The following is a 13,965-nucleotide window of genomic DNA, read 5'->3' on the forward strand; positions in this document are numbered from 1 at the left end:
TTATTATTTTTACTCTACACATCTGACAGAAAAAGTAGTTCAATATGGAGTAATGTTATGCTGTAATTACTGTATTTACAAATTCAGCACCAAAATATATCCCGCCCTTCTCACCCCGAAAGGGACTCAGGGTGGCTTACAAGTTATATATACATGCAATATATTATATTAGTAGTATAGCACAATATAAGCATTATATATTATTATACTGTATTATTTATGATATTAAAAACATTGACTACAAAAATGGCTTGGATAATCCAGAAGCTTGGATAAGTGAGCCTTGGATGAGACTCTACTGTACATGTATTATTTTCCTGTATTTATTATTATTATTATTACATGTATTATTTTACTCTATTATTATTAAAAGGATCCATAAGCACATTGACATTGAAGAAGATGAGAATAATGATTTGATCAGAGTTGGACAGTCTTGTCTATGTAAATATTCAAAAACATTGAACCTACTGATGCCTCAATTCATGTAATTTTATTGGTATCTATTTTTATTTCTGAAATTTACCACTCTTGGCTTATACTGGGGTCAATGTTTTCCCAGTTTTTTTGTGGTAAAATTAGGTGCCTCGGCTTATATTCGGGTTGGCTTATACTCGAGTATATACGGTATGCCTCAGCTGAATCTAACTTGCTTAAACCTCTGACCTTCATTCACGTTCTTGCTTGGCTTGCTTGCTGAAGTGGTATTTTTCTTCTTCTCTCTCCCTGCTTCGTGTCCAGGTCTCTTCTATTTCCTGGGCTCCATCGTCAACTTCAGCCAGGACCCAGACGTGCACTTCAAGTATATCCAAGCGGCTTGTAAGACGGGGCAAATTAAAGAGGTGGAGCGGATTTGCCGAGAGAGCAACTGCTATGACCCGGAGCGGGTGAAGAACTTCCTCAAGGTAAAAGGATCAGCGGGTGCTCCTTCCGTGGCAAATGTAACACCTATTTCCCTAAACTGTTGATGGTGGAAGTTATTTAACGTAACACAATTCACGGTAGCCTTAACTCTGTTCTGGGGAAAGAAACATACAAAGAAGGATTGAGAAAACAAAGAACAGATAATAGACATTGTTGCTCAAATCTCTGGTGCTGTAGTGCATTCATATTATAATCTCACCCCGCTCAAAGCTAATGTCTGTTGAATGTCAAAATAGATTTTTTTATGGCCTGTGTTCAACCCAATTGCCTGTAGCAGCTTTATTTATTATTTATTTCTTAGCGACATTTATATCCCGCCCTTCTTACCCCGACGGGGACTCAGGGTGGCTTACAAGTTATATATACATACAATATATTATATTACTAGCTGTGCCCGGCCACGCGTTGCTGTGGCAAAGTGATGGTGGTATTGGTTAAAAATTGTTGTGTAATTTTTATTTGACGTTATTTGCATTTTTTTTATTAATTTTATTGTAAGTTATATTTTTATTTATTATATTTTATTATTTTCTTGTATTATTTTTAGTTATTTTCTGTTATTATAGTATTTTTATTGTATCAATTTTTTTAGTGTTTTTTATTATTTTTTATTGGGTTGCTAGGAGACCAAGTTGGAGGAGCTTAGCTTTCTAACTGGCAGCAATGGGATAAAAGCAATTATTCCTCTCTCTCAAATTAGGACTTTATTTTTCTTTTCTTTTTGTTGTATCAACCTAGAGCCGTGGATGATGGGTTGTGTTGTCAAATTTCGAGGTTGGGGGGCCTGTAGTTTTGTTGTTTTGTGGGTCGCCGTGATGCCATCACTCTTTTATATATATAGATTAGTATAGCACAATAGAAGCATTATGTATTATTATATTGTACTATTACTTATTTATTAGCGACATTTGTATCCCGCCCTTCTCACCAAGAAGGGGACTCAAGTTATACATACAATATATTATTAGTATAGCACAATAGAAGCACTATATAAGCATTATATATTATTATATTATACTATTATTTATTTATTAGCGACATTTGTATCCCGCCCTTCTTACCCTGAAGGGGACTCAAGTTATACATACAATATATTATTAGTATAGACATTTTTATCCCAGGGCGGCTTACAAGTTGTATATACATATACAATATATTGTATTATTAGGATAGCACAATATAAGCATTATATATTACTATATTGTACTATCTGACTATATTGCAACATTATTAGTAATATGATATGTAATATAAATATACAATTACAATAGTGTATTATTATTATTATTATATAGTATTACATTATAATATTATGATCAATATTACATGTATATACAATATATTATATTAGTATAGCACAATATAAGCACTATATAAGCATTATATATTATTATATTGTACTATACGACTATAGTACAACATTATTAGTAATATTACATGTAATATAAATATACAATTATAATAGTGTATTATTATTATATCGTATTACATTATAATATTATTATCAATATTATATACAATATATACAATGTATTATAATAGTATAGCACAATATAAGCACTATATAAACATTATATATTATTATATTGCACTATATGACTATAGTGCAACATTGTTAGTAATATTACATGTAATATAAATATACAATTACAATAGTGTATTACTGTTATTATTCTATTGTATTATATTATTGTTTTATTAATATTATATGTATATACAATCTATATATATAAAAATGTAATGTGCGTAGTTCCCATGGAGTAAACAACAAAACCACTGGACCAAATCACACCAAATTTGCCCACAAAAGACATAATCATCTAATCTATGTCTTTCCATCAAAAAACACTACAAAATTAGGTCCAAATTACAGAAAAAAACCCAAAACCACGCATGTGCAGAGGTCCCCCAGGAAAGTTGGTGACGTTAGCCAGGTGGGTGGGGTGTCAATTACCACCACGCGCTGACAGTGAGTCATTATTATTATTATTATTATTATTATTATTATTATTATTATTATTATTATTGGGTTCCTGGGAACCATCAAAATGAGCAAAACCTGGTAGTCAGCATTATAAAACTCTCTTATCAATATTATATACATATATATATACAATATATTATAATATGAGTATTATGTATTATTATATTATTAAATTGCCTTCTTCATTCTGGTCCAGATATAGACATAGTAGAAACTACATTTCTACGTACGCTTCCATAGGTCTAATTTCCATCTTAGAGGGCCTGGGGTGGATGGGAATAATAATAATAATAATAATAATAATAATAATAATAATAATAATAATTATTATTATTATTATTATTATTATTATTATTTATTTGTTTGACCAGTCATATGACCATTTCAAAGTGGATGGGAATAGATGTGGGAGCCTTTTAGGTCTAAACCCGACTGCTGTCTTTGAGGGCGGCCTGTGAATAGTCCGATCTGTGTGTCAGCTGTTTCCTGATCCGTCTGTTGTCTTTTGTGCTATTCCTTATGTCTCGGCAATGTTCAGGACATGTACCAGGTAATCCTTCCAGTATGGGTCTCCTCTATCACCTCCCTTAGTGTCTACTTTGTGGACAGGATTATATGCTGGGATTTACAGTCGCAAAAAAACTGTGCTCCTTTTGGGTGGCTAAATAATTTTCCTCTTTTCCTGCCTTGACCAAACATGCCACCCGTCAGTATTATAAATAGCCTTCTCCTGACTTAGCCACTGAAATCCCAGAGCTAATCCTGTGCTACCGACCAAGGCCTAGCCTAGGCTTGTAATACCTTGTTGTCTTGTGCTTACTGTCAAAGCATCTCCAAGAAGCCAGAACCGGAGTCCCGTTTGCATCCCAAATAGAGTAGAGCTGTGGGTCTACTTTAATGGGTCTCCTTTAATTGAGACTGAAATTGGATCATGGTTTGAGCAGAGCGAGAACCTGAAACAAGCACATCCCTTCTCTCCCCTCTTTTTTCCCTTCTTCAGGAGGCAAAACTGACCGATCAGCTTCCATTGATTATTGTGTGCGACCGCTTTGACTTTGTCCATGACCTGGTGCTCTACCTGTACAGGAACAACCTCCAGAAATACATTGAAATCTATGTTCAAAAGGTAAAGGATGATGGCTGAAAGAAAGACTATTTATTTATTTGTTTGTTTATTTATTTCTTAGTGACATATATAGCCCGCCCTTCTCACCCCGAAGGGGACTCAGGGCGGCTTACAAGTTATATATACATACAATATATTATATTATGAGTATAGCACAAGATAAGCATTATATATTATTATATTGTACTATTATTTATTTATTAGCGACATATATAGCCCGCCCTTCTCACCCCGAAGGGGACTCAGGGCGGCTTACAAGTTATATATACATACAATATATTATATTATGAGTATAGCACAAGATAAGCATTATATATTATTATATTGTACTATTATTTATTTATTAGCGACATTTATATCCTGCCCTTCTCACCCCGAAGGGGACTCAAGGTGGCTTACAAGTTATATATACATACAATATATTATATTATTAGGATAGCACAAGATAAGCATTATATATTATTATATTGTACTTTTATTTATTAGCAACATTTATATCCCGCCCTTCTCACCCCGAAGGGGACTCAGAGCAGCTTACAAGTTATATATACATCCACTTATATTATTAGTATAGCACAATAGAAGCATTATGTATTATTATATTTTACTATTATTTATTTATTAGCGACATTTATATTCCGCCCTTCTCACCCCGAAGGGGACTCAGAGCAGCTTACAAGTTATATATACATCCACTTACATTATTAGTATAGCACAATAGAAGCATTATGTATTATTATATTTTACTATTATTTATTTATTAGCGACATTTATATTCCGCCCTTCTCACCCCGAAGGGGACTCAGAGCAGCTTACAAGTTATATATACATCCACTTACATTATTAGTATAGCACAATAGAAGCATTATGTATTATTATATTTTACTATTATTTATTTATTAGCGACATTTATATTCCGCCCTTCTCACCCCAAAGGGGACTCACAGCGGCTTACAAATTATATATACATACAATATATTATATTATGAGTAAAGCACAATATAAGCATTATATATTATTATATTATATTATATTTTTACCTGCTCTTGCTTTCTTAGGAACTGATGTGAGCCAAAAATAATCATGGTCCTTGCTTCAAATGCAGATGCCCTAAGCTTGAGTGCCACATCTCACAATCATTATCTTCCGTCACAAGACCAGGCGTCAGGTTCTTCCATCTAGACCGCAGTAGCCTTATTGAGGAAAGAAACAAAGCTAGATGGGATTCCTTGAGGAAATTAATTGATGTGACTAAGTCAGAGGTCCTCAAACTTTTTAAGTGGAGGGTTGATTCATAGTCCTTCAGACTGTTGGGGGGCTGGACTAGGATGAAATAGTCCAAAATTAGGATTGTTGTTGTTGTGTGCCTTCAAGTCATTTCAGACTTGGGTCAACCCTAAACCGAAAGTTTAGGACAGAGGCCTTAGTTTAGGAGGGCCTTAGTTTGGGGATCCCTGATCTAGACGATCTCATAAGACCATAGGTAAGCAAAGAGACTTCCAAAGACCATCTAGGTCTCCATAGGTAAGGAAAGGGACCCTCAAAGGCCATCTAGATGATCTCATCAGGCCTTCAGAAGACCATAGATAAGGAAAAGGACCTTCAAAGGCCATCTAGATAATCTCATAAGGCCATCAGAAGACCATATGTAAGGAAAGGGGGCCCCAAAGGCCATCTAGACAGTCTCATAAGACCATAGGTAAGCAAAGAGACTTCCAAAGACCATCTAGGTCTCCATAGGTAAGGAAAGGGACCCTCAAAGGCCATCTAGATGATCTCATCAGGCCTTCAGAAGACCATAGATAAGGAAAGGGACCTTCAAAGGCCATCTAGATAATCTCATAAGGCCATCAGAAGACCATATGTAAGGAAAGGGGGCCCCAAAGGCCATCTAGACAGTCTCATAAGACCATAGGTAAGCAAAGAGACTTCCAAAGACCATCTAGGTCTCCATAGGTAAGGAAAGGGACCCTCAAAGGCCATCTAGATGATCTCATCAGGCCTTCAGAAGACCATAGATAAGGAAAGGGACCTTCAAAGGCCATCTAGATAATCTCATAAGGCCATCAGAAGACCATATGTAAGGAAAGGGGGCCCCAAAGGCCATCTAGACAGTCTCATAAGACCATAGGTAAGAAAAGTGACCTTCAAAAGCCAGCTAGATGTTCTCATAAGGCCGTAGCTAAGCAAAGAGACCTGGTTTTCCCAATAGTGTTGGCCTGCTGCTTTAATGCCTTCTTTCTTGCTGTAGGTGAACCCAAGCCGCCTGCCTGTGGTCATTGGAGGCTTGCTGGATGTGGATTGCTCTGAAGATGTCATCAAGAACCTGATTCTAGTGGTGAGGGGACAGTTCTCCACGGACGAGCTGGTGGCTGAAGTGGAGAAAAGAAACAGGTAACGTAACGCGACCGGTGAGCTCAGTCTTCGCGTTCACATTCACAAGCATTGGTAGCCAGCTTTGCGAGTGTGTCAAAACGTCTTCATTGAGAAGTTACCAAGGAGGCATTGCAAATGTGGAATACAGACATACTCATCTTCTCCATCAAGGTGTTATTCTTCTGATGTCAGAGAGGGACAGGATAATAATAATAATAATAATAATAATAATAATAATAATAACTTTATTTTTATACCCCGCCCCATCTCCCCAATGGGGACTCGGAGCGGCTTACATGGGGACCAAGCCCGAAAACATACAACAATATAATGATAAAACAATTATTCCAACAGTAAAACATCAATATGAATAAAACCATCATAGTAATCAACATATAGCATAAAATATTAAAAGCAGGAGAGTAAAACAAGGATCTGGGCCAAAGTGCAAAATATATCAATATCAGGATGAAGCACTGGATCTAAGGCCAGTATCAAATCCCACATTATCTGCTTTGAACTGGGTTATATGGCAGTGTGGACTCAGATAACCCAGTTCAAAGCAGATATTGTGGATTATCTGCTTTGATATTCTGGGTTATTATTATTATTGTAAGGGCGGCTTACAAGTTATATGTACATACAATATATTATATTTTTAGTATAGCACAATATAAGCATGATTGTTGTTCAAGCTAGCCTGTGGGATCCTGCTAACCGAGTGATTCGTTTCCCTTAGGTTAAAGCTCCTCCTGCCGTGGCTGGAAGCTCGGATTCATGAAGGCTGTGAGGAGCCGGCGACGCATAACGCGCTAGCCAAGATCTACATTGACAGCAACAACAACCCTGAGAGATTCCTGCGGGAGAACCCCTTCTATGACAGCCGCGTGGTGGGGAAGTATTGTGAGAAGAGAGACCCGCATCTGGCATGCGTGGCATACGAACGGGGGCAGTGCGACCAGGAACTTATTCACGTATGTATTCTGTGGCCAGCGTGGGAGGTCACTTGCTATTCACTCTCTGTTTTTGATTTTAAAAAATACATACCGTATATACTCGAGTATAAGCCAACCTGAATATAAGCCGAGGCACCTAATTTTACCATAAAAAACTGGGATAACTTCTTGACTCGAGTATAAGCCGAGGGTGGGAAATGCAGCAGCTATGGGGAAATATCAAAATAAAAATAGATACCAATAAAATTTCATTAATTGAGGCATCAGTAGGTTAAATGTTTTTTACCGCATTTCAAAGAAAAACAATAAACTAGCTCTATAAGTGGAAAAGTAGGGGCAACAAAAACAATATGGTATCAACAATAACCTAATAATAATAATAATAATAATAATAATAATAATAATAATAATAATAATAATAATAATAATAAAAACTTCATTTGGATCCCACCCTATGGGGACTCAGGCAGCTTCCAACAGGCAAACATTCAATGCTTATATAAACAGTGCAGAGCTAGATATAGATCTATAATTATAGATACTAATTTCACATATGCATTTCCCCCTGAAACATTTGCAAATCCCCTCTGTGTGTGTGTGTGTGTGCATTTCCCTCCTGTAATATAGGTAGGTAAGAATATAATCATATCTATCCAGACATCTCTCTTTATATAGATATTTGCAGAGACTTGCAAACATATGAGGGGAAATTCATATATAAAATTAATGTATATAGATAGATACACATATAAAATTACATTGCGATGGCAAAAGCTTGCAAAGGGTTAATGCCTATATATCTGTAGGAGAGTTTAACAAATATTTCAGGGGGAAATGCTTTCATAAGATGAATGAATATATATTTTTCTTCTTCTTGACTTGCAAGAGTGTCTTTTTGCAAAACATTCCCTTGATTAAGAGCGAGGGAGGCTTTGCAAAAGAAAACACACTGATAAGGGAGGAGAAGAGAGAAATAGATCACATATTGCAAGCAATAGCCTGCAGGCTCCATTGCTGGGTATATACGGTATGTATTTATTTGAGAGGGATATGTTTTGACTATTAGGGGAACCTGGAACTGACAAAACAATGCATGCTTTCCTTAGGATGGACTTGATTATTATAAACTAATTTGGATGGAAGTGGTATTGAACACTGAGAAAGTTGAATATTATGAATAAGAATAATAATGAAAAATGCTGGCAAGGGTGCCAGGAAATTGGGAAAAAATCTGTTTATATCCCTCAAAGGATATAACCTTTGCAATTCTTTTTCCTTCTGTGGACTGCAGGTCTGCAATGAGAACTCCCTCTTCAAGAGCCTGTCTCGCTACTTGGTGCGCCGCAAGGACCCCGACCTGTGGGCCAGTGTGCTGCTGGAAAGCAACCCTTACCGCAGGCCCCTCATCGACCAGGTACGGCTCATTCGCCCCCAAAGCAGAAGGCTCTGGAGTCGCCCCGGGGCCTGAATCCTCCTCTTTCTCTTGCAAGGTGGTCCAGACGGCGCTCTCCGAGACTCAGGATCCCGAAGAAGTGTCCGTCACGGTCAAGGCGTTCATGACGGCAGACCTTCCCAACGAACTCATTGAGCTGCTGGAGAAGATTGTGCTTGATAACTCTGTCTTCAGTGAACACAGGTTAGCACTTAGGACTTCTCTGTCATTTTGCCTCCTCCTGACCCATAATATTGGTTATACTCAAGTATAAGCCAACCCGAATGTAAACTCAGGCACCCAATTTTACCACAAAAATCTGGGGAAAACTTAAGGGGCCGGGCTGTGGCGCAGGCTGGTGAGCAGCCTGCTGCAATAAATCACTCTGACCATGAGGTCATGAGTTCGTGGCGGGGTGAGCACCCATCAATAAAAAAATAAAAATATAGCCCCTGCTCATTGCTGACCTAGCAACCCAAAATATCAAGTAGGAAATAAGGTACCACTTATAAAGTGGGGAGGCAAATTTAACTAATTTATGACATTGGAATGAGGAAGGGCCATCACAGTGGATGTGACTACCCCTCCCTGATGATACCAACATAACTTGCACTTTTGGCCCAGTTTCTGCAAGACCTTGCCCCTGAACTCTTCAATTACCATATATACTCGAATATCAGCAGAATTTTTCAGCCCTTTTTAAAGTTTGAAAACGCCCCCTCGGCTTATACATAAGTGAGGGTCGACCTATAGCTGGTTGGCCTATATTCAGGTTGACTTATACTTGAGCATAAGTCATTTTTTTATTTTTCTCTATTATTTACTCTATCATTATTATTGTTATTACATTCATTATTTTACTCTATTATTACATTCATTATTTTTCTCTATTAATATTATTTATTATTTTATTGTTTTTATGATTCAGGGGCAAGGTCTCGCATTTCTGCCAGCATTAACTTAGAGGGATTGAATCTGAGACGTATTCTTCTAAATCTTGTAGCACCTTAACTTCCTTCTTGTTTACAAGTTTCACTCAGTGCACTTTGCCCAGCTCATTTTATGTTTTTATTGCTGTGTTTTTCAGGTGTTTTATAATGATTGTGATTTTTTTAATGCCTTTTAAATTTATTTGTGTGTTTTTGTATTTTATATTATTGTATGCTGGTTTTGTATCTGTAAGCCGCCCCGAGTCCCTCTGGGGAGATGGTGGCAGGGTACAAAAATAAAATTATTATTATTATTATTATTATTATTATTATTATTATTATTATTATTATTATTATCATCATCATCTTTGTATGATAGTGAGTGATTGTGACCCATTGCTTATGTCTTTTAGGAACTTGCAGAACCTCCTCATTCTGACGGCGATCAAGGCGGACCGTACCCGTGTCATGGAGTATATCAATCGCTTGGATAACTATGACGCCCCAGATATCGCCAACATTGCGATCAGCAACGAGCTTTTTGAGGAGGCCTTTGCTATCTTCAGGAAGTTTGATGTCAACACCTCTGCAGTGCAGGTAACGTCGACATTCTGTTTGTCCGTTCCTTTTGGACAAGCCTCTACTTAAAAGCCTCCAAAGAAGGAGCCTCCACCACACTCGGCAGTGAGTTCCACTGCTGAACAACTCTCACAGTGAGAAAGTTCTTCCTGATGTTCAGGTGGAATCTCCTTTCTTTCCTGTAGTTTGAAGCCATTGTTCCGTGTCCTTGTCTGCAGGGCAGCAGAAAACATGCTTGCTCCCTCCTCCAGATTTATACATATATATACACGTAATATATTATTATTATTTGTTTGTGATATTTCTAGGTTTAATTCTACATCTTTCAATGATGATAATGTGTTGTTATTACTCTTTTAAGTGCTGCGAATTATTTGTTTGTAACATTTCTAGGTTTAATTCTATAGCCTTTAATGGTAACATTATTAATAATGTTATTATTATTATTATTATTATTATTATTATTATTATTATTATTGACACAACGACGTTGTATGACACAGCAAACAAGATAGATATGCTGGATTTCGTTTCACAAAATCACAAGTCGAACACTTCCCAAGTGTCTAGGACTGTGTGATGTATTTTCGGATGATGCGTGCAGATCCCAGTAAGGTGGCCTTTTGCAGTTGGCAGATCGTAATTTTGTCAATGTCTATTGTTTCCAAATGCCGGCTGAGATCTTTTGGCACGGCACCCAGTGTGCCCATCACCACTGGGACCACCTGCACTGGTTTCTGCCAGAGTCTTTGAAGTTCAATCTTGAGGTCCTGAGAGCGGCTGAGTTTTTCCTGTTGTTTTTCTTCAATGCGACTGTCACCTGGGATGGCAACATCATTATTATTATTATTATTATTATTATTATTATTATTATTATTATTTGTAATGCTAACTATTTGTGACATTTCTGGGTTAAACTCTACAGCCTTTTATGGTGACATTATTAATGTATTATTGTCATTATTATTGTATTATCATTATCATCATTACTGTATTGGGATGGCAATATCATTATTATTATTATTATTATTATTATTATTATTATTATTATTATTTGTAATGCTAACTATTTGTGACATTTCTGGGTTAAACTCTACAGCCTTTTATGGTGACATTATTAATGTATTATTGTCATTATTATTGTATTATCATTATCATCATTACTGTATTATGTGCTGCGAATTATTTGTTTGTAACATTTCTAGGTTTAATTCTATAGCCTTTAATGGTGACGTTATTAATAATGTCATTACAGTAGAGTCTCACTTATCCAAGCTAAACGGGCCGGCAGAAGCTTGGATAAGCGAATAACTTGGATAATAAGGAGGGATTAAGGAAAAGCCTATTAAACGTCAAATTAGGTTATGATTTTACAAATTAAGCACCAAAATATCATGTTATACAACAAATTTAACAGAAAAGGTAGTTCAATATGCAGTAATGTTATGATGTAATTACTGTATTTACGAATTTAGCACCAAAATATCACGATATATTGGAAACATTGACTACAAAAATGGCTTGGATTATCCAGAGGCTTGGACAAGCGAGGCTTGGATTAGTGAGACTCTACTGTATTACTATTATTCCATGTCATGCTATGTGTGACATGTCTGGGTTAAACTCTACAGCCTTTTATGGTGACATTATTAATGTATTATCATTATTATTATTGTATTATTATCATCATCATTACTGTATTATTATTATTACTATTATTTCATGTCATGCTATGTGTGACATGTCTGGGTTAAACTCTACAGCCTTTTATGGTGACATTATTAATGTATTATTGTCATTATTATTATTGTATTATTATCATCACCATTACTGTATTATTATTATTATTACTGTATTATTATTTCTATTATTATTACTATTATTCCATGTGATGCTATTTGTGACAGGTCTGGGTTTAACTCTGCAGCCTGTAGTGGTTTATTCATTTTGTGTCAAAAGCATTGCATAAATAAACAAGTAGAAAACTGATGAAATAGAGGGAACACAAGCGGTCAGGCCCTCAAGAAGTGACTTAGAACATGTACCGATTTGTGCAAGATCTTGACCGCAGCCATGCCTTGCCAATTCCCCTTTTTACCTTCCCAGGTTTTGATTGAACACATTGGGAACCTGGACCGGGCCTATGAGTTTGCGGAGCGCTGCAACGAGCCGGCCGTGTGGAGTCAACTCGCCAAAGCTCAGCTTCAGAAAGGGATGGTCAAGGAAGCCATCGACTCCTACATCAAAGCAGACGATCCTTCCTCTTACATGGAAGTGGTCCAGGCTGCCAATGCTAGTGGTAGGCCTCTGCAACTCTTTTTCTCTTCCTGCCCTTTTTTTAAAAAAAAAATACACTTTCTGGGATCATCTTAATCTAAGGTTAATCTAAGGTGGGCGCAAATAGAATTGTGTCAGCATAACAATGGAAATATTGTAAATTGACATGGCTTGAATATTTGCATCTTGAAGTGTTTTAAGGCGAAGATGTGCAACTGACAGAAGTTAGAATGAAACTATTGGCTGTTGTGTATTTAAAAACTTGGATGCCTTTTATTGCCTTTTATTGCAAATCCTAAAAATGCCCAGTGGCTTAACCACTGGTTGTTTCTTCTTTTCTGGCCCTGACAAAGCTGCTGCAAAGAGGGACATTTATTTATTATTTATTTATATTTATTTACTACATTTATATCCCACCCTTCTCATCCCAAAGGGGACTCAGAGCAGCTTACAAATTAAATTTACATACAATATTATATTATTAGCATAGCAAAATACTGGCAATAAATTACCATATTGTACTATATCAATATATTGTAATATTCTTAGTAATATTACATGTAATATATAATATATAATTAATACAGTAGAGTCTCACTTATCCAACATAAACGGGCTGGTAGAACGTTGGATAAGTGAATATTTTGGATAATAAGGAGGCATTAAGGAAAAGCCTATTAAACATCAAATTAGGTTATGATTTCACAAATGAAGCACCAAAACATCATGTTATACAACAAATTTGACAGAAAAAGTAGTTCAATAGGCAGTAATGCTATGTAGTAATTACTGTATTTATGAATTTAGCAGCAAAATATCATGATATATTAAAAACATTGACTACAAAAATGCGTTGGATAATCCAGAACGTTGGATAAGCGAGTGTTGGATAAGTGAGACTCTACTGTACTACATTTATATCCCTCCCTTCTCACCCCAAAGGGGACTCAGAGCAGCTTACAAAGTAAATTTACATACAATATTATATTATTAGCATAGCACAATACTGGCAATACATTACCATAATGTACTATATCAATATATTGTAATATTCTTAGTAATATTACATGTAATATATAATTTAAAATTAATATTATTACATTGTATTATTAGTATATCATATTACAATATAATATTAATAGTAATAATATTAATAACCCAACATGGGTTGGGTTAGGAAAGGGTTTTGAGTCCCTGTGTTGTGTTCTGCTGGGACAGATCAGAAAGATGGAAGAGTCTTGGGAAAAATTGTTATGAACCTGGCTAGCTTTTCACTGTGTTTGGCAAAAAGGAGCACTTTAAATAAACTTTTGTCAGGGGAAGATATTATTGGGTTGCTGTGAGTTTTCCAGGCTGTCTGGCAATGTTCCAGAAGCATTCTC

General features: G+C 36.1%; 1 protein-coding gene across 2 annotated transcripts in view; it reads left to right on the top strand.

The window, feature by feature from the left end:
- cltc (clathrin heavy chain) overlaps window positions 1-13,965 on the top strand; it is an 89,152-nt gene that overhangs the window by 55,599 nt on the left and 19,588 nt on the right. For both annotated transcript variants that reach the window (XM_008120440.3, XM_003227277.4), the window contains exons 14-21: window positions 742-905; window positions 3,909-4,034; window positions 6,286-6,428; window positions 7,150-7,384; window positions 8,658-8,780; window positions 8,857-9,002; window positions 10,141-10,324; window positions 12,413-12,605. In XM_008120440.3, coding sequence (XP_008118647.1) covers window positions 742-905; window positions 3,909-4,034; window positions 6,286-6,428; window positions 7,150-7,384; window positions 8,658-8,780; window positions 8,857-9,002; window positions 10,141-10,324; window positions 12,413-12,605 — 1,314 coding nt within the window. The remainder of the gene's footprint in view (window positions 1-741; window positions 906-3,908; window positions 4,035-6,285; window positions 6,429-7,149; window positions 7,385-8,657; window positions 8,781-8,856; window positions 9,003-10,140; window positions 10,325-12,412; window positions 12,606-13,965) is intronic.

The sequence above is a fragment of the Anolis carolinensis genome, unplaced genomic scaffold (assembly GCF_035594765.1).
Source record: "Anolis carolinensis isolate JA03-04 unplaced genomic scaffold, rAnoCar3.1.pri scaffold_7, whole genome shotgun sequence".
Classification (NCBI taxonomy): Eukaryota; Metazoa; Chordata; class Lepidosauria; order Squamata; family Dactyloidae; genus Anolis; species Anolis carolinensis.